At 38.6% G+C, this 22293-nt stretch overlaps 1 protein-coding gene across 1 annotated transcript in view; it reads right to left on the bottom strand.

The window, feature by feature from the left end:
* LOC128647992 (survival motor neuron protein) overlaps window positions 1-20302 on the bottom strand; it is a 41399-nt gene extending 21097 nt beyond the window's left edge. The window contains exons 1-8 of the mRNA XM_053700677.1: window positions 20165-20302; window positions 4281-4352; window positions 3972-4202; window positions 3659-3853; window positions 2568-2798; window positions 2180-2362; window positions 1646-1714; window positions 1408-1557 (exon numbers count right to left, since the gene is read on the bottom strand). Coding sequence (XP_053556652.1) covers window positions 1408-1557; window positions 1646-1714; window positions 2180-2362; window positions 2568-2798; window positions 3659-3853; window positions 3972-4202; window positions 4281-4352; window positions 20165-20212 — 1179 coding nt within the window. The 5' untranslated portion in view covers window positions 20213-20302. The remainder of the gene's footprint in view (window positions 1-1407; window positions 1558-1645; window positions 1715-2179; window positions 2363-2567; window positions 2799-3658; window positions 3854-3971; window positions 4203-4280; window positions 4353-20164) is intronic.
* Between the last annotated feature and the right edge of the window lie 1991 nt (window positions 20303-22293).

Below are 22293 nucleotides of genomic sequence, written 5' to 3'. Positions count from 1 at the left end.
CCTTGTCATGGCCCCTGAAGAAAAAATAAAAGCACAGACCATCTGAGAAATGTCACTCTTTTTCTTACAGTGCACAGCCACAGAAACAGACTGCACTTACCTGCATGCTGAGGAACAGCATGAGAGACTCACAGTGTCAGGGGGTCCAACCTTCCTCCTGAGGTCCTGTGAAGATAGAAGGGCCTTAGTTAAAATCTCTCCAAGACCATCTCAGAATAGCAGTATCAGTATGGGAGGCACAGAGGGCCCAAAAACCCTCCAGTTCCCATAACCATAAAACTATAACTGCTCAGCAGAAAAATACTGGCACCATTTAAAAATAAAAAACTCTTGCTTAAAGAATCTAAACTAACACCTCACTTTACCTCTCTCCTATCACTAATGCAGGCAAAGAGAATGACTGGGTTGGGGGGGGAAGGGAGGAGCTATTTATGCAGCTCTGCTGTGGAGCTCTTTGCCTCCTCCTGCTGACCAGGAGGCAATATCCCATAAGTAAGGATGAAATCCGTGGACTCGTCATATCTTGTGAAAGAAAAGAAATTAGACAAGAATGGACTATGAGTAATACAGAAACATGAAATATGACAATAATGTAGTTTGATTAATATTATTATAATTTTCTATATGGTAGTACATTACTAACGCTGTGCTGGGAAGTCTGAGTTGTTATAACTAGTTAGTCAGTTCTGTTTTGAGGGCTTTCAATTCTCAAGCAGAGAACCTGTCCGCTGCGCCTGCAATCGTTACTTCTGATGCAGCACTGATTGACAAAATGTAAGATTGCACAAGAGTTCTCTGTGCAATCCTGCCCACTGCTCCTGAGAATTAATTCTTCAAGAGCAGGGCCTGCCAATCACATTGAACAATTGAATTGGGGTGACAGAGCAGTTATGAAGCAGAGACTGCTTGCCTGCACAATAAGGTCTCAGAAGCTGCACATGTAGGTTGATAAAATGTTACCCAGAGCATAAGTTTGGAGATGCTTGTCTCTACTGTATCTCTATGTTTTTTGTAAGCTTTACTGCATCACAATATAATTACTCTTGTCATTCAAATGTCTAAGCACTGAAAGGGACATAAAACCCCCAGATTGTTCCTTTCATGATTCAGATAGAGCCTACAAATTTAAACAACTTTTTAATTTGCTTCTGTTATCAAAATTGTAGGCTCTATCTGAATCTGGGGGTTTTATGTCCCTTTCAATATGAAAGTATGAAAAAGAGTGTGGAGAAGTATATGGTAATTAAATGAAAGAAAATGTCAGCAATAGCAGGGGTGCTGGAATTAGATGAAAATAGAGTAAGAGCTAGTATATATAAACAATATAATCTTTTGTACATAAGCGGCAGTGGGAGGGTGTTGTAGCATGTGGTTGTTGTATGTAGCTCAGTAAAATTGGAGGGTTACCTTGTAGAAGCCAGTGTGATACCCAGTCATGTACCAGGCCATTAGCATACAGGCCAGAACATCTTCATCTTCCTGTTCTTCCTCATCATAATCCTCCCAGTCTGTGCTGAAAAAAGGAGGGGGTGGAGGAGGGGGAGGGAGGGGAGCTGACTGGGAGGTTAGGGAGAAGGGATGAGTTACATGATGATCAGACAAGGGTAACAGGGTGAGACGCTTATGGAAGGATTGGTTCACATACCGGGGGCCAGTTGTGCCATGCTGGTAGATGAGCCCTCACAGGTGGTGGAGGAGGGGGCCAGAAACACCCCTGGAATAAGGAACAAAAGTGAGGTAGAGAACAGAAAAAAAAAATCTTTCCCTAGCATTCTGCATCACAGCACGAAAAAAGAAGTATGACATCTTCAAATTCCTTTTTGCTTTTGTGTCAATAACACTTTTCCTGCTATATCAAATTTTATTAACTTAGAAATGAGAATGTATCTGTCAGGCTGTTGCCTAGGAACACTAGGATAAACCATCACTTGCCTACACCCCGTCCCCCCATTTTACTTACTCTTCTGGTAAACAAAGACTATAGAATGGAATCAAAAGTTACAGAAAAGTATATTAACACAGAACAAATGCAATTTGATGGTGTCAGATTTATTTTACGTTATCCCACATTTCACTTAAAAATAAACATTATCAAGTACTAATGCCCTCTTCTCATTCAACAGCCTTATTTGACAGCTTACAGCACTGTACAGCTCACTGTGTGATGTAGGATGCTCACCTTGGGTGGTGGTGGGGGAGGAAGCGAGGGAGGTGGGGGTGGAGGAGGAGGTGGTGGAGGCGGAGGAGGAGGAAAGGTGTACATCCAATCAGATTTCTTCCCCTGCTTCCTCCAATTGCGAGAGAGATCTGGGGAAGAAGTAGAACTTCTGCGTGTGTATAGCCAATCAGTGTCCTCCTCATCCTGCCAATGAAAACCATTGCATGTGACAGCCGCCCTGCCCTAAAATGTGCCATGCTCTGTCACCATGTTTCAGCTCTTAAGGTGTCAGGCTATGTCTCCCCCTGCACAAGAAATTGAAGTACCATGCCCTGTCTCCCCCTGTGCCAGCCCAAGAAGTGCCAGGCACAAAGCTCCCTTTCAGCCCCAGACATGTCAGACTGTGTACCCCTGAGCTGTCCAGTCCTAGTCGTGCAGGACTCGCCTGCTTCTTGCCGCGGGTACGCAGTGGGGCGCTGGATGGAGGCAACAGGTCAGCTAAGTTCTGCTCCTCCTCATTCTTATAGCCCTCATACTCGACCACACAGGTGCCCATCACCTCATCTACAGAGCGAATGACTGCCGAGTACAACTGTCCATCTTCTGACCACTGAACTGAACAGCGGTCACCAACCTTCCACTGTGAGAAAGACAGAACAAGAAAGAAAAAAAAAAGGAAAAGGTTAGGATGAAACAAATGTGGGAATATTTTCACATATATGGCGCCATGTATATATCAGCAGAATGTAATATTTTGTGGGAATGATAAAGGGGTTGAGGACAAGGTTTTAGATGTGGGATCTAGATGGAGAGGGAGGTGTTTATGTATTTGCAGAAACATTTATATATTTGATAGGAAAAGATTTAGATATAAACTTGATTTAGCTGTTGACTTAGCAGACAAGCACCTTGATTACGATTTGTGCGTTGGTGTTTTAACGCAGCCATTACAAGTCTTGTCGGTATAGCTGTACCGCAAGCCTTTTAGCCTGTACCGCAGCGTCAGTCCCGCACAGGTAAAAATTAAGTTTTTTCATGGGACTTCCATAGCGCTGCCATTACGAGTTTTGTGGTCAGGCTAAAAAACTTGCGTTGCACCCTATACCGACAAGATCCGTTCCGCAATCTAAAATCAGTAGTTATGAGTTTTACGCTACAAAACTGTAACATAAAACTCATAACTAAACTGCTACAAGTTGTTGCAAACTTGTTACATTCGTTATTTCCCTATAGCGCGCATAACTCGTAATCTAGCTGAAGATAAGCCATGACCGGAGTGAGAGGCAGAAAGTTGATGTTGAGTTATAAATTTAGTGTCGCATGTATATGCAACCAGGTATTGGGCAGAGGATAGGAATACTGTGATTTACTGGGCTGTGAAAAAGAGGACAGTGATTTTCTACAGTTGGTCTGAAAACAAATGCCCAGGGCTTGTAATGCTATCGCAACTGTTGAAAAAAGGATTGCTTTCTCTTGGTTGCCAAAACTTAGTAACATTACCTGTTTTACAGGTGGGGTGCTATCTCCACTACTTCCTACAGACACAATCTCATCAAGCTGATGTCTCTCTGTATTTCCGTAACCATCATACTGCACCACGCATGTCCTGGTTTCACGATCAATGGATTTCACCCTAGCAGGATATACGCAGCCATCCTCTGACCAGACAGCACTGCAAGGATCTCCAACCTTCCACTTAGGTGAGACAACAATGATATAGCAAGCTTGTTAGAAGTGACAATGTGATTGGTAATGTAACTACATGTTTACAATTTGGAGATATAAGCCTCTCAATACACAGTATATCACTCACTTTAGAAACAAGTGTTCGAGATGGGGCAAGTGGTGGAGGTGGTTGACCTTTCTTCTTCTTATTCCACTTCTCAGCTTCGTCTTTCTGAGTCTCTCTGTGACCCTCTCTATCCCACTCAGTCTCCCGGGGAGGATCACGTGGTATAGGGTCTCGCTGGCAGTCCTTCTGTGCATCTCCAGATACAGCCGCCCCCTCCAATCTTCGGTTTTTATCACTACATCTTAGCATGTCCTGAGTCAAGAATAAGGGAGTAAAAAAGTGTGATCGTTTCAATCAAACTGCAGTAAAGAAAAGTGAGTGAGTGATTACCTGGAAGGACTGAACAGCTTTTTCATACGATTTAATAAGAGCAGCATCATCCCATTCATCTATATCTTCACTCTAAAAACAGAGTAGATTCAGAAAGAACCCCCATAATAAAACAAGCATGTAGTTACATGTCTTACCTTCTCCTAATACCAAACCAACAGGACACAAAAACACCTACCACCTTCTCCTACCACACACACATCTGAACACACTTTACGTCTAAAGCAGATATCTAAGGACACTTACATTTCCTCACAATGACCTAGAATATCAGTGTAGCGCAAAATGCGCTTTCGCGAGCGCAATATTTGCGCTCCACTTGTAATACCAGCGCAGACAAATGTGTGCTGGTATTACTAATTAAGCACATTACATGTAATCTTTGTGTTCATGAGTGCGCACTTCCATGGACTCCAATAGGAGCCTCGTTCTTATGTCGATAGTTACGACAGAGAACCTAGCGCAGCAAAGATGGTAAGTCGCACAGCTTTGGGCAGCAAAGGTTAAATATATATGTATATGAATACATACATACAGGGAGTGCAGAATTATTAGGCAAGTTGTATTTTTGAGGATTAATTTTATTATTGAACAACAACCATGTTCTCAATGAACCCAAAAAACTCATTAATATCAAAGCTGAATAGTTTTGGAAGTAGTTTTTAGTTTGTTTTTAGTTATAGCTATTTTAGGGGGGTATCTGTGTGTGCAGGTGACTATTACTGTGCATAATTATTAGGCAACTTAACAAAAAACAAATATATACCCATTTCAATTATTTATTTTTACCAGTGAAACCAATATAACATCTCAACATTCACAAATATACATTTCTGACATTCAAAAACAAAACAAAAACAAATCAGTGACCAATATAGCCACCTTTCTTTGCAAGGACACTCAAATGCCTGCCATCCATGGATTCTGTCAGTGTTTTGATCTGTTCACCATCAACATTGCGTGCAGCAGCAACCACAGCCTCCCAGACACTGTTCAGAGAGGTGTACTGTTTTCCCTCCTTGTAAATCTCACATTTGATGATGGACCACAGGTTCTCAATGGGGTTCAGATCAGGTGAACAAGGAGGCCATGTCATTAGATTTTCTTCTTTTATACCCTTTCTTGCCAGCCATGCTGTGGAGTACTTGGACGCGTGTGATGGAGCATTGTCCTTCATGAAAATCATGTTTTTCTTGAAGGATGCAGACTTCTTCCTGTACCACTGCTTGAAGAAGGTGTCTTCCAGAAACTGGCAGTTGAGCTTGACTCCATCTTCAACCCGAAAAGGCCCCACAAGCTCATCTTTGATAATACCAGCCCAAACCAGTACTCCACCTCCACCTTGCTGGCATCTGAGTCGGACTGGAGCTCTGTGCCCTTTACCAATCCAGCCACGGGCCCATCCATCTGGCCCATCAAGACTCACTCTCATTTCATCAGTCCATAAAACCTTAGAAAAATCAGTCTTGAGATATTTCTTGGCCCAGTCTTGACGTTTCAGCTTGTGTGTCTTGTTCAGTGGTGGCGTCTTTCAGCCTTTCTTACCTTGGCCATGTCTCTGAGTATTGCACACCTTGTGCTTTTGGGCACTCCAGTGATGTTGCAGCTCTGAAATATGGCCAAACTGGTGGCAAGTGGCATCTTGGCAGCTGCACGCTTGACTTTTCTCAGTTCATGGGCAGTTATTTTGCGCCTTGGTTTTTCCACACGCTTCTTGCGACCCTGTTGACTATTTTGAATGAAACCCTTGATTGTTCGATGATCACGCTTCAGAAGCTTTGCAATTTTAAGAGTGCTGCATCCTTCTGCAAGATATCTCACTATTTTTGACTTTTCTGAGCCTGTCAAGTCCTTCTTTTGACCCATTTTGCCAAAGGAAAGGAAGTTGCCTAATAATTATGCACACCTGATATAGGGTGTTGATGTCATTAGACCACACCCCTTCTCATTACAGAGATGCACATCACCTAATATGCTTAATTGGTAGTAGGCTTTCGAGCCTATACAGCTTGGAGTAAGACAACATGCATAAAGAGGATGATGTGGTCAAAATACTCATTTGCCTAATAATTCTGCACTCGCTGTATATATTTATGTGTTTATATGTGTGTATACACATATTAACACATAAATATATATGTAGATAAGCATATACATATATATTTATAGTAATAACACAGTCCCCATAGACCGCAATGTAAGGCACTTTTTTTCTAACACCATAGATCTGCATACTTTAAACCCTTAAAACTGCTTTGTGCAGTTTTATTGAATAAAAAAAAAAACATGCTACTATTTTTTTATTTTAAAAAGCAACACTACACTTTATTTTAGGGGCTATTGGGGGACATTTTTTAAATTAACCAGAGGGCTGACCTCTGGTTCATTTTCGGAGCACAAATTGCTACCGTAAGCTTGCGGTAGCACTAATCAGCCACTTGTAATGGATGGTTATTTAACGTGCACCTGTTAAATTAGCAATCCAATTGTAATCTAGCCCAATATGGGCAAATCAGAACATGCAACTCACCTCCTCCTAATTCACAAACATCTGCACGAGGTAAGACAAATCACATACCTGGATGTGTATACATATTACCACCAACTAATATGCAAATATAAGGGGAACAAAATATTTGATATCCCTAATAAATACAGCTATGCACATACATGCACCAATAAATGCTGGAATGTGCAAAATAAGGAAATATAATAGGTCTAGCAGACAACTTCTATACACGATAACTAATTTATAGCATATAGGACTAACAGAAAAATGCAATCTGTGTATGCATTATGTAAAGAAATTGCTGAAAATGCTCAACCTATGAAAAAAAATACTTTGAATATGAAAAATGTGTATTTTATTTTTTTTGGTTGCTTATTTTCACAAAAAACAATTACTAAATGAGATATAAATTACTTCTAGGAAATAGACAAAGAATTCTACATAGCAAATCACATGGTTTAAAAGTCCCACGTTGGCATTCCTATCTCCTTATTATATTATAGCAGTCCTATTTTATAATTTTGACAAATATTAGTATCAACATGAAGTGTTTATGGTAAATTTGATGACAAATATTAGCAAAGTAAAGGAATTTACCACACTCAGATTATGAAATTAATTTTTACTTGTACAACATTGATATTTATTTACCAAGTGAGATATACCATTATAGTACAAAATTATAAAACTGCTTAAAGGGACATTAAAATAAAATGGGTTTCATGTCCCTTTAATGCATTTAAGCTTCAATTGCAGATATGACTTTCAGTCTGAGGTATTTCATGGATTATATGGTAAGGCTGATTTTCCTGCCTTGTCTGTAGTTGAAGCCTTTTTAATTTGGTATCCATAGAAAAACTCCCTTCCTTAAACATTGTGGGCGAGTGTACATTTGCAGCGTCGGCTACAAAAGCCGGCGTTGCCTATTTTTAGTCGAATCTAGCGGTCATATGTACAACGCTGCATACAACTTAGGCGCGTATATTTCATGTGTCGCCTGCTGTTTTTACTCGCATAAACTAACATAGAACTAGCGTCGGCAGTCGGTATCACATATTCAGCATAATGACTTACGCCGTGAGAATGGAGAAATTTTACTCCAAATTCATCTCGCCACACATAGGCAGGCGCAGCAAGCCTTGCATTGAATATGAAAGTACCGTAACGCCCAGGAAGCCTTAACAAACACCTAACGCGTGCGCAATATAACTGCCACCCCCACCACAATAACTAATAAAATATATTAACCTCTAAACCGCCAACCCCCCACAACCCAATCTACCTATTAAAACTATTAACCCCTAATCCGCCAACTCCCACATTGCAAACTATCTAATGAAAGTATTAACACCTAAACCCCTAACCCCCCACAACACAATCTACATAATTACACTTTTAACCTCTAAACCACCAACCCCCCACAACACAAAGTATCTAATTACACTATTAACCCCTAATCCAACAACCACAACCCAAAGTATTAATCTAATACCTAAGCCCCCTAACCTAACACCCCCTAAATTAACCCCAATTAAAATACACTTACATAAAATAACAAAATAATAACTACCATAAGAATTTATTAAAAATTACCAAAAATAAAAAAATAAATTACTTAAAAAAAAACAACTAACATTATCCAAAATAAAAAATCCTAACTTTACATTAAAATAAAAAAGCTAAGATTACAAAAAATAAAAAAAGATAAGATTACAGAAAATACCACTCCCTAGACCTATTAAATAAGACTTTCCCCCTTAAACAGCAGAAGAAATACCTTAAATATTTAGGTATACACATATCCCCAGATAAAATGGATCTACGAAAATACAATTATGGAAAATTGATCACAGAATTTCAGACCCTTACATCCACTTGGCTTCCTAAAAACATATCTTGGCTAGGCAGAATTCAGGCAGTAAAAATGACCCTTCTTCCAAAAGCCCTTTATATTTTACAGACGGTCCCAATATCTGGTATTCAGAAAGATCTTGCCACTTTGCAAAAGATTATAAATGACTATATCTGGAGGCGTAGGCCACCGCGAATAAGTAAAAACACTCTTTTTAAGCCCCCTATGGAGGGCGGACTGGGAGTCCCTCACCTCCTCTCCTATAAGAGAGAATTTCAGACTGGTGTAAGTTTAGCGGTTCTAGCTCTAGGCGATGGATTCACATTGAAAATGCTTTGTCAGCCCCACACAAACTACAAGATATTTGTTGGAACCCTGCATTTTTCAATATATTCACAATTTCTTCCTCTTCTATCACCAATGAAACCTGGTCAGACTGGAGATCAATTCGTAACCCTCCTAATAAAATTTCATCCAGGTACTCCCCACTCACCACTCTATTAAATAACATAGAATTTGGCCCTGGTATGTTGCCAGAATACTCCCTCCTCCCAGACCTCCTTCAATCACTTCCTATGCATTTACTAATAGACAGTTCAAATAAGATAAAAGCTAAACAACAACTTGAATCCCTAGAACATCCTTTCCTGTCCTCCTGGTTTCGCATTCATCAGACGAGGCATTACATAATCTCTCATAAATATCCCTCACGCCCTTTGAGCAATTATGCCTATCCAGAGAACCTACAAAAAGGGTGATATCTAAACTATACAAACTTGTACTGTCAAACTCATTTCCGTACCCCCCTACTTATACTAAAAGATGGGACAAAGAACTTAATACAAGTACAACCCCGAAGGTTTGGGCTCGCAGATTTGTGAACTTGACTCACTCTGGCCACTCTGCTCAAGCAAAAGAAACCAATATTAAAATAATGATGAGATGGTACCTAACACCAGCCAGAATTAAATACATCTTCAAGAAATCCTCAGGGCTGTGTTGGAGGGGTTGCAAACATGAAGGCCACATCACACACATATGGTGGGAATGTAGACACATCCAAAACTTTTGGTCCATGATTTTCAAGGGCATTACTAAAATCTTAAATATAGATATATCGCCATCTCCAGAAATAATAATGCTTAGTCATCTACCTCCTATTTCTTGCAAAATCAGAAAACAAAACCAGTTGATCCCAAGAATGTGGAAATCTACCCAAACACCTACAATTCTAGAATGGAAAGATTTAGTAAACAAAAATCTTGTGTTAGAAAGGTTATATTACTTCAAGTTGGGTCAACTATCATTATACCAGGACATGGTATTCCTTTGGGAATCCTACACTTATGCTAATACACAGCCTCTGGACTGATGGACTAGATGACGATGTGCACATACTCTATTCTTATATATGACTTTTTCACAAAATTCTAACACTTAATCGGCACAGTTAACGTTGAGTATGGTTGGTGTCTCACTCTGACTCATTCTCTTTCCTCTCTTTTCTTTTCTTAATTGTTAATATATCCAACGGATGAGTGACTAATTACAATTAGAACTTTAACTGAATACAGAAGAAAGTTAAATTCCAGATGCTCACTAACTAAACTACTTTGAGAGTACCTATGCTCGGTTTAAACATTTCTTCAGACTCTAAGGACTCTCAAACTCTATAGCGCATATGTGAAGGAATAAGGAAACGACTGGGGCATATTGGAAGAGACACTTGTCTTCAATTTATTATGAAGTATGATGTTACTTATCCGATTTTTGTTGTGTAATTTGATATTGATCTCTCTCAGTTATACTTTTACAAAATTAATAAAAATGAATATTAAAAAAAAAAAAGATTACAGAAAATAACAAACTGAATTATCCAAAATAAAAAAAGTTATTCTTAATCTAATACCTCCTTAAAAACAAAAAAGCCAACCCCAAAATAAAAAAACAACCTAACCTAATCTTGCCCTAAAGATAACAGCTCTTTTAGGAAAAAAAATACAAAAGTACCCCAATAACAGTACAACCCCCACCCACCCCCCCTCCAAATTAAAAAGACCTGACTAAAAAAAAAAAAAAAAAAACTAATCTACCCATTGCCCCTAAAGGGGCATTTGTATGGGCATTGCCCTTAAAATGGCAATCAGCTCTTTTACTGGCCATGACAATAAAAATAAAAAACATCTAAAAAAAAAAAAACACTAACACTAAACCCGAAATTGGTGAAGTCCGAAAATCCATCTTCTTCCAGGCAGCAAAGGTCTTCTTCCAGATGGCGAAGGTCTTCTTCCAGCGCGGCACCATCTTCCATTTTCATTCCGGTGGCTCGGAGGCGGCACGGTCTTCCGACGTGGAGGTCCTCTTCATGCGATCGTCCAACGCACACAGCTGCTTACATCCTATTGGCTGATTTGAACAGCCAATAGGATTTAAGTAGCTCTCATCCTATTTGCTGATTTGAAATTTTCAGCCAATAGAAATGCAAGGTACCCCAATATAAAAGGGGTACCTTGCATTCAATCTTCAGTGTACGGCGGACAATCACATGAAGAGGACCTCCACGTCTGATAACCATGCCGCCTCCGCTCTACCCTGCCTCCGCGCAACCGGGATGAAGATGGTGCTGCGCTGGAAAAAGACGTTTGCCGCCTGGAAGAAGATGGATGTCTGGACAGATGTCTGGATAGATTAGGGTTATTTATTTATTTTTCATGGGAAGTGGAAGAGCCGATTGCCCTTTTAAAGGCAATGCCCATACAAATGCCCCTTTAGTTTTTTTTTAGTTAGGTCTTTTTTAATTTGGGGGGTTGGGTTGGTGGGGGTTGTACTGTTAGGGGGTTTTTTGTTTTGTTTTTTCCTAAAAGAGCTGTTATCTTTAGGGCAATGCCCTTTTAAGGGCTATTGGTAGTTTAATGTTAGATTATGTATTTTTTAATTTTAGGGTGGCTTTTTTGTTTTAAGGGGGTATTAGATTAGGAATAACTTTTTTTATTTTGGATAATTTAGTTTGTTATTTGCGGTAATCTTAGCTTTTTTTTAATGTAATTTTAGGTTGTTTTTATTTTACTGTAATCTTAGGTGTTTTTTTTTTTACTTTAATGTTAGGATTTTTTTATTTTAACGTAAAGTTAGGATTTTTTTATTTTTGGTCATTTGTAATTAATTTTTAAGATGGATAGTCTTTTTTATTTTATATAATTGTATTTTAATTGGGGTTAACTTAGGGAGTGTTAGTTTAGGGGGCTTAGTTATTAGATTAATACTTTGCGTTGTGGGGGGTTGGCAGATTAGGGGTTAAAAGTGTAATTATATTGCAATGTAGGGGGTTAATACTTTTATTAGTTAGATTGCGATGTGGGGGGTTGGCGGATATAGGGGTTAATCACTTTTATGAGTAGTTGCGATGCGGGGGAATGGTATATTAATAATAAAGAGCAGAGCAGCTAGTCCCACATGACCTCTTCACTTCCAAGGCCTTTATAGAACAAAGCATACATCCTGAAGCAGAATTTAACCCCCTGGTTATAAAAAAGAAATACAGCACATAACAAGTGAATAAACTGCATTCCTCTCTGGTAGCCAAGGGTTTAAAGTGTGCTCTGCTTGTTATGTTGTCATTCTAGGCAGCATTGGAAGCCTTGCACAGTCCTAACCTGTCCTGAAGCCTTCATTCCTTCAACAAAAAGTGTCTGCACCACAGTTATCAGCATGGAGCTTGGCTGTGTGAGGGAGGCAATAGAAGTACATAAAATAAAAGAGAAAAATGGGAGGGGTTTAGATTTCATCTTTGCCCCTCTCTCCTTCATGGCTCCCTGGACTGCTGTAATATATTCCCAATAAAACACCTGACTCTGTAAGCAGCAGGCAGCACAATTCTTACTAAAATGAATGCCCTTTTTATTAAGATACACTGACAGGCAGGCGCCCCTCACTGCAATGTGCCTGGTGTGCCTAATGGGAAATCCGACCCCGATACTGAGATCAACCGCAGGGCACTTGTGATGATTCTCTTTACAGTCTCACATTAATTTTGATTCCCACAGTTGAGTTTAGGGAATCCGTTATTTTGCTCATAGACTGTAAAGGTAAGTAATAACGGAAATTGGTTCAAGGAACTACAGCTCAATTACCCAGGAGCTGAATAACAAAAGTAAACTGATTACATACATATACAGATCGAAGTATGTGCCTTAGAATGTATTAACATGAGTAACAATATAGCACAAAGTCCAGCTCAAAGTATTCAGGCAGGGTTTTACTTATTGACAATAACAAGGTTGTTCAATTTTATAAGTTACAAATCTACGATTCCAGAGAGGCTCAGAGGATTCCAGGATGAGAGTGGAACCTGGTAAAACTTCCTGTATTAGTGTAAGATTGAGCAGGTACTAGGACTTGAAGAAAGTGAAAATACTGTGAAATAAAACACAGGGTTAGACTGAAAATATCTGTAGCTAATATGCAGAGAAACACTCCAGCAGAGTGGGGCAAGATAGCTGTTAGGAATACTGAATGCTAACAAATTACCAAGCACCTGTGAACATGGGAGGTGTCTTTTTATAGCAAGAAAGGCAATTCAGAGAATCTCTGAGCCTTAAAGAAATAGTAACCAACACAAATATAGGGGGTATATGACAGCACTGCATGTGAAACTGCTAAAGCTTAGGACACTTGAGGGGAAAGCTGGGGCATAGGCAGTACAGCACCATCCTGAGAGACAGAAGGCTCTGAGAGATTAATCTTATCTTTCATTAAAAAAGTCTTATTTAGGCAAAATACAGGAAATACATTTGCCTCCAAGCAAAACAAACATTTTACAAAGGAACCACTATGTTCATTAGTGTCCATTATGAATAAATTGGTCCCACAAAAAAGAAAAAGAAATAAAAAATTACTGACTAAAAGTATGTAAAAAAAAACCTTCTCAAGCCAGAGTGTAAACCTTGAGATGCACTAGTCAGGTATGTAAAACGTTTAAACAAGAAAAAAAGATTGTAGCAAAAAAAACACAGCAGAAAAATAAGCACCGTAATACCTCAGCACTGCTGAGGGCTTACCACCTCCTGAAAACAGACGATGTATCCCCTAGTATGCAGACAGGACACAATATCTATAAATCAGGAGCTGATGAGGACCTCACACACATCGCTATACTCGGAGATCCGAAGCGGAAGAGCGGAGAAACGGTCATGTGACCGCAACTAATTTCAACTGACTAACGCTGTCTGTTCTAGAAAAGGCGTGCAACTAAATTAAAAATAACAGTAAGAAACTTGTTTAAATGTTTGTCACCAAGCAAAAAATATATAATATAAAATATGCCCCCAAAAAAGAATCTCTCAAGGAGTCAGGCTCTGATTGTGAGCCTTAAGCCCTATCCTGTCACCCTCATAACCATCTCATATAATGCAGTGCCCTCAAACTCCGTAATCCATAAGGATAAAGATAGTCCCAGTAAAATAAAGCCCACAGGAGAATTAAATCCAATAGTGCTGTCACCCTCTCACCTAGAAGTAAAGCACTTACCTGTGGATCCTGCCGTCAGACAGGGAATGGCATCTAAGGTGTAGCAGAGTCCTTCACGTCTACCAGGGACCTGTAGAAGAGAGAACAGGGTAACCATCTCTGGGTTTCTATAACAGGGGTAGTAATTCTGGCGACCCTTAGGTCTACTCTTCTTGTCCTGAGGTAGGAAAGATCCCTTTCCATCCGTAATCTCAGAAATGATCTCTGCCAAACCAGGACAAAATAAGGTTTTACCCTTATAAGGTAAAGACAAAAGCTTGGATTTTGAAGTTACATTAGCCGACCAAGATTTTAACCACAAAGATCTGCAAGCTAAAACCGCAAAGCTAGACATTTTGGCTCCCAGTCTAATTACTTGTATGTTGGCATCACAGATAAAAGTATTGGCCAGCTTAAGAGCCTTGATCCTTTCTTGGATCTCCTCTATAGTAGTCTCTTCTGAAATTAGTTCAGACAAAGCATTGCACCAATAAGATGCTGCTCCCGCAACTGTAGCAATGCTTGCACCAGGCTGCCACTGTGATCCCTGATGAATGTACATGTTTTTTAAGTAAGCCTCTAGCTTCTTATCCATGGGATCCTTGAAAGAACAACTATCTTCTATAGGAATAGTTTTTCTTTTAGCTAGAGTAGAATTTGCTCCTTCTACCTTAGGTACAGTGCACCACGAGTCACGAATGGAGTCAGCAACAGGAAACATATTTTTAAAAACAGGGGAAGGGGTAAAAGGAATCCCTGGCTTATCCCATTCTTGAGCTATGATTTCTGTCATTTTATCTGGAACAGGAAAAACATCCACAGATGTGGGAGAATCATAAACTCTATTAAAGGGTTTGAAATCTTTTGTATTTTGCACAAATAAAAATTACACCGTTAGAAAGTTTAAAAGGGACATGAAACCCAAAAAATGTATTTCAGGATTCAGATAGAGAATACAACTTTAAACAACTTTCTAATTTACTTTTATTATCTCATTTGTTTTATTATCTTGGTATCATTTGTTGAAGAAGCAGCAATGCACTACTGGTTTCTAACTGAACACGTGGGTGAGCCAATGACAATCAGTATATATATGCAGCCACCAATCAGCAGCTAGAACCTAGGTTCTTTGCTGCTCCTGAGCTTACCTACATAAACATTTTAGCAAAGGATAACAAGAGAAGGAAGCAAATTAAACAATAGAAGTAAATTGGGAAGTTGTTTAAAATTGTATTCTCTATCTGAATCATGAAATAATTTTGTTGGGTTTCATGTCCCTTTAAGTAATTCCCATTAAAATGCACTTATTGTTTCCTCAAAACGAAGCTTGAATTTAAATTAAAAAAATGTTTTAATTTCAGCAATAAACAGCATCATTGACCGCCCCTATTTTAAGGCAGGATTCACTGATTACACATTCAATTATTTCCGCCAATCGAGCTGCAGCACTAAGGCGGTTATTTGAATATTCATTAAGCGTCTCTTCCAAATTCGCATGCCCACTATAAACGTAGGGCAATCGCATGCATAATTAAGAGGGCATCTAGTAACTGACGTAATGAGATAGCTGCCGTTTCTCACAGCCTTTGTCTTATACCGGCTGTCATTCTTTAACTTATTTTATGGTGTTAAAAAGCCATATAAACACTGCCAGAAAGTAAGCAATAGCTCAGGGGGAGTTACTATCATTAATAATTAACATCCCTGCTATTGCTTACAATTATCGGCGTGTTTGTGTGTGCAACTCTTGTTACAGGCTTCAGCAGTTACACATTGCTCACTCATTAGTCATTCCCCATCTTCAGTGCCACTCCCATGTCACTCCCCTCTTCGTTGGCATCCGGCGTAGTGATGATGATGCAGCAGCTGACACTGGAAGTGAGAAGAATGATATGCGCATGTGTTGCCACAAGTGAGTGTTAATGCGCATGCGAGACGCCATCATAGTTCTACCTAGGTAGAATTTGCCGATTCGACTGCATAATTAACTAAAAGAACGGTTTGGCAGAATTTATATTTTCTATTGCAATTTTCATGTAAAGGATAAAAAATGGCTAATACATGTTATTTGATTATATGAACAACTGGAGATGAGGTTTTAAAAAAATGGATGACTTTTTAGGGTTGACAACGACAGAAGGTTCGGAGTCATCTAAGGTAGCGAGTACCTCCTTCAGAAGTAATTGGAGGTGTTCAAGCTTAAATCTAAAATTAACCTCTTCTGAATCAGTAGAGCTTTCCAACTCCAAGAGAAGCACTTTGATTTACACCAATATAGGTATTTGTGCCATACCTTATGGTAAATCTTACGAGTAACAGGTTGACGACCCTGAAGCTTGGTATCAATGACCGACTCAAAAAAACCAAGCCATGCCTCTCAGACACTCATCTCCGGCATCCCCCCGATCACAGAAGCAAAGAATGACTAGGGGTTATGGGTAAGGGAAGTGACACTTAAAGGGCCACTAAACCCAAAATCTTTCTTTCATGATTCAGATAGAGAATATAAATTTAAACAACATTACAATTTACTTCTTTTATTTATTTTGCTTAATTTTTTAGATATCCTTAGTTGAAGAAAAAGTAATGCACATGGTGAGCCAATCACACGAAGCTTCTATGTGCAGCAACCAATCAGCAGCTACTGAGCATATCTAGATATGCTTTTCAGCAAAGAATATCAAGATAATAAAACAAATTAGATAATATAAGTAAATTAGAAAAATGTTTAAAACTGCATTCTCTTTCTAAATCATCAAAGAAAAAATGTGGGTTTCATGTCCCTTTAACAGCTCTGCTAGGGTGCTCTTTGCCTCCTCCTGCTGGCCAGGAGTTAAATATCCCACTAGTAATTGGAATTAAGTTGTGGACTCTCCATGCCTTAGGAAAGAAATATGAATTTGACAAAATATGGAATAATGTTTCTGTATATCAAATCTGATTAATAATTAAGGAGGAAGTTCTAAAACAGGTTTTAATACTATTCTGTTTTGGTGGAAGACAAAATTAGATTTCCTCAGGGTCCTCTACAGCAAAATACAGAAAATGTTGCCAGCCAGAAGGCATTGTATAGTAGCTGGGCGGTGGCAGTTTAATAATCATTTTATGCTATCCAAAGCACAAATGAACTGCATAATTTAACACACACACACACATATATATATTTACTGATAATTTGTGCATAAAACATTGAAACATTTTAATATTAGCTAAAATGATCTTAATATTGGATACAATTTTAGCCTGGGCGATGCACCCATTTAAAAAGTCCTGGGAAGAACATTGTTTCTGATAATAAAGCTTACAAAAGTGAAATGTAACAATTGTTTAAACATTGTAAGGCATAGAACTTAAACATGTATTTTATGACAATTTTAAAGAAACAAATAATAATAGGGAGTTCTGATTGTTTAGTTATGGCTAAAACATGTAAAAATGTAATTCATGTAAAAAGTAATCATTCAGGAACTCCATAATATTTTGTAGCACTGGGTCAAAAGATGCTTCTCCTTTACCCAATTAGCAAAAACGTTTCTGTATCTTAGTGTAGAAAGAATTTAGTGCAGTTAATTCTTAATTTTAGTAGCGCTTCTTCGATCCACTCCATGTAAATTTTTTCCAACTGGGTATATTGCACCTAGTGGCGGTTCTATAGGGGGTGCGAAGGTCAGCACATGCTTTGCCAAGTGGCTCCCTATTCTATGTGTGCTGTGTCTTTCAACCTATTCACCACCTTTGTAAGTTCCCCCACTCCACCAAATTTTAAGTTCTAGAATCGACAGATTGCACCCTGCCAGAGATTCTGCTTTAACAAAAATGTTCATGCTTCACAGTTCTAGAGGTTTATCAAGAGGAAACCAGGGAAATATTGTAGGAAACCAGTGGAATTATCTTTTTTCCCATTATCTTTTTTATTTCTCTGATTTTTTTTCTAAGCCCTGAATGTTCTTGCCAAGATGGGATATTGTAAAGAAATTTACCTAGCTGTTGATTTCCTTCTGCCATCATCAATTCTGTTTTTTTTTACTCTAGTGTTGATGAATATGTCTGTTCAGACCCCTTTCTCCTGGTAATAGCTTTCTTCTGCTTAGACAATATGACTACTGATTCTGCTGAACAGGAACATGAACTCCTATCAACCATTGAAGCTGAATTTCTTCTAAGACATCCATATTCTCTACTTCTTGTGTAGCTGAGAGTAATTAAAGGGGAGTAGGAGAGAAATGTAAACTCTGACCAGTAATTAACCCCTAAGGCACCTAACAAAGCATTTACACATTACTCTTCTTCCATTGGCAGCATCGTGCATAGGGAATGAAGAGTGAGAGAACAGCTCTGTTATAGCTAACATCAGAATTTCAGGACAAACAAGTAATCTGTAGAGCTATCCTAAATCCAAACAGCAAGATAGGTGTTTGTTTATGAGTATGTTTCCATTTCAATATTTGGACATGTTAATTCAAACATGGATACATAAGTTTAGAACTTGGAATGTATAAAATGTGAGAAGTCTCCTAATATAGAGTGGCTTTTGGAGTCTAGAAACCTATTACACAATGGCTATATGAGAATGGGTAATCAAACCATAGGGAAACAATAGTTCTTAAAGCCAAACAGAGTGTTCGGGAATCTAGAACACTGCTACCTTGAGTGTAACCACACTCCCAATCTATGGTCTGGGGTACTTTTACCCAGCCATTTCTAGTCCAAAAAAATGATGAGCACCCAATGGATTACAAATACTCTCTTGCTCCAGTTCATAGCTATAACTCGGCGTAGAAGATTTGTGGGACATGGATGATATTTAATGGTTGTGTGGAAAGTTAAACCCAATAGATATAAAACTACCGTCCCATTTAAAACATGTCAGAACATAAACAATGAAGAACTTAGCCAAAAATGGTCGTTTGAATGCAAATGAGGCAATCCTAGCAGATGCGTTAAGACTGATTTGCCATGTCTTATGCCAATCAATAGCTATCTGATCTTTTCATATTCTTTAGAAATGCAGAACCCATGTTGTGTAAATCCATAGCCCTATTACATATAGAAACAATTTGATAGAATTTTTTTTATTAAATTATTTATCTACAAAACGTCCCATAGACGTTAAAGGGGATTTTCTGTAGAAAATAATTTGATAAGCTTTTCTAAAGGATGTGTTTGACCCTTATAAAAAACCCAAATACACACTTACAGGGAGTATGAGAAGTAAATACTAAGGTTAAGATAATCCAAAATTATATGACAGAAAGACATGACATCTAAATTTTCATTACAGGCTAATAAAATCCTCAGTTTCAATGCAAAAAGACTATAAATCATGATATATAATATGCTAGATATGTATATGGGCTGAGTTTAGTTGTACTACCAAATGTTACTATAAGCATGCCTGTTGCTAGGCAGAGAAACCACCTACTTTGAGCATGTCTTCAAAGTACCAGTTAGCTTTCTCTCTTTACTGCTCCCAGACACTAATATATGCATTCTAGATGGCAAGTTATTCAGTTCAGTGGCTGTGCAGATATATATAGATATATATAAAGTACAATATCATAACAAGATATTATAAATGTAACAATAAAAGATTACCAAGCAATACTGAAATATATTTTAGGTGTATTGTAGGTAAAGAAAAATGATCTGCTTATACACACATATTCATGAATATAGTATGCACACATTTGTGCTTATTAATATGGTAAAATTAAGCTACACAAACATATGTATGTGAATTGATATCTATATAGACAAACAGAAGGTACATTTTAACAGCCTATTAAAGGTATACCATTTATAACAGACACCACACATATGTTGACACCTAATTAAAACTACTAAAATGCAGAATGAAATTAAGCATGTACATAAAATAACTGACATAACAGCTGGCTCCTCCATGAACATATTAAAATATATATGTATACATAAAATGGTGTGTGTGTTATATATATATATATATATATATATATATATATGTGTGTGTGTGTGTGTATGTGTGCGCGCACTGTTCACCTGTGAGCTGTCCTTATGATACACTATCTCCCTGTCACACGCAGCCATCCTCCGGTTACAGTTTCAGACATATCCCAGGCACCTTCAGCAACACCATCCCTGCTCTATACAGCCAGTGGGCATCCCTGATGCACAAAGAATACTGGGTAATGTAGTCCACCGTATTCTGACAATGGAAACAAGAGCTATATTGAGAACTGCATCTCCCAAACTGCTCGGCTGTACTTAACGCAGTAAGGCAGACAAAGCCACAGAAAAGATGCTAGACGTTACAGTGCCACTTGGAGGAAGCTGAGTGTCACTGCAGCTCTTGCCTTGGTGACTAAAGTTTTTTAGTGTAATAGATTTATTTTGCATTTTAATAAATTACAATTTATAAAGAGTCACATGAAAACACGTGATAATATATAATAAGTAACAGTGCAATAGAAACAAAGAAAAAGTATAAAGGCAAACAATAATAATAAACAGGTAAGCAATTCCTAGACATATTCAACACATTTCTAATCCAATATGCTTTTAAATAAAGAGTCCACAATATATTCACAAGTAAGGGGTAGCTGGCAATAAACCAGGTCATAAAAATTAGGTATTATGATGACAAGGATATTAAAGTGAATGTGAAGTTTCATCAAGTAGTGCCCGGTTTTTAAAAATACTATTAAAAACAGGGGCACTTTCATTGATGAAACTTTACATTGCACCATATTTGTAGAAATACCTCATCATCTTGAAAGCCGCTCCAGCGCTTCTCAAGCCCGTCACAAGCCTCTTCCTACGTCAGCAATGATGATTCCGGCATCCTCCAATCACGGTTAACAATAGTGCTTAATTCTCTTGGTATCCTTTATTGAAGGAGCAGCACACATTGGTAAGCTAATAGCAAAAGACATATTTGTGCACCCACCAATCAGCAGCTAGCTCCCACCTCCTGGGCCTATCTAGATATGCTTTTCCACAAATGATACCAAGAAAACAAAGCAAATAAAATAATAGAAGTAAATTGGAAAGTTGTTTAAAATTGTATGCTCAGTTTGAAACAATTAAGGAAAAAATTGTGTTTCATATCCCTTTAATGACCTATCTATCAGAATGATTGCTTTTTCTAAATACATATTTCTTTGTATCTGTTTAATCTCTTCCTCTCTAAGAGCTTGCTTCCATTGAGCCGTAATTCCGTTTGCGTGCACTCGCAAACCGATAAATATGCTGTTGGAAGCAATATCGTTTATCCACTGCTTCTAACGGCCCGTTATAATACAATTTCGGCAACCTGACTCCGGCTGCTGAAAACATTATTGTGTCCCATACAAAGTATCAGAAGCCGCTAATCTTTAAATAATACCCGGTTTCCAATGCCCGCGCAAACATAAATACACTGTCAGAGGCTGCCGATACATTAACAAACATAACACCCAGCTCAACTAGGTGTAAAACAGGAAAAAGGTTCTCTTTGAGACATTTTTCCCATTTAAATCTAACCCGACATGTCAAAACCCCTATATCCGCCAACTCCCAACTTATAATAAATGTATTAACCTCTAAAGCGCCATGCCCCACAATGCAAACTATCTATTTAAACTATTAACCCGGCGGTGAAGTCCACTGCTTCCAACGGCCCGTTATAACCCAATTTCGGCAACCTGACTCCGGCTGCTGAAAACATTATTGTGTCCCATACAAAGTATCAGAAGCCGCTAATCTTTAAATAATACCCGGTTTCCAATGCCCGCGCAAACCGTAAATACACTGTCAGAGGCTGCCGATACATTAACAAACATAACACCCAGCTCAACTAGGTGTAAAACAGGAAAAAAGGTTCTCTTTGAGACATTTTTCCCATTTAAATCTAACCCGACATGTCAAAACCCCTATATCCGCCAACTCCCAACTTATAATAAATGTATTAACCTCTAAAGCGCCATGCCCCACAACGCAAACTATCTATTTAAACTATTAACCCGGCGGTGAAGTCTTCTTCCAAGCGGCGAACTCTTCTATCTTCATCCAGGACCGCGGAACTGAAGACCGGCGACCGCGAACCTGAAGACCGGCGACCGTGGAACTAAAGACCGGCGACCGTGGAACTAAAGATCGGCGACCACGGAACTAAAGACCAGCGTTTTTTT

This window comes from Bombina bombina, chromosome 2 (genome assembly GCF_027579735.1).
Source record: "Bombina bombina isolate aBomBom1 chromosome 2, aBomBom1.pri, whole genome shotgun sequence".
In the NCBI taxonomy this organism is placed as follows: domain Eukaryota; kingdom Metazoa; phylum Chordata; class Amphibia; order Anura; family Bombinatoridae; genus Bombina; species Bombina bombina.
The sequence above is the reverse complement of the archived record's forward strand: the minus strand, read 5'-3'. Positions and strand labels throughout refer to the sequence as shown.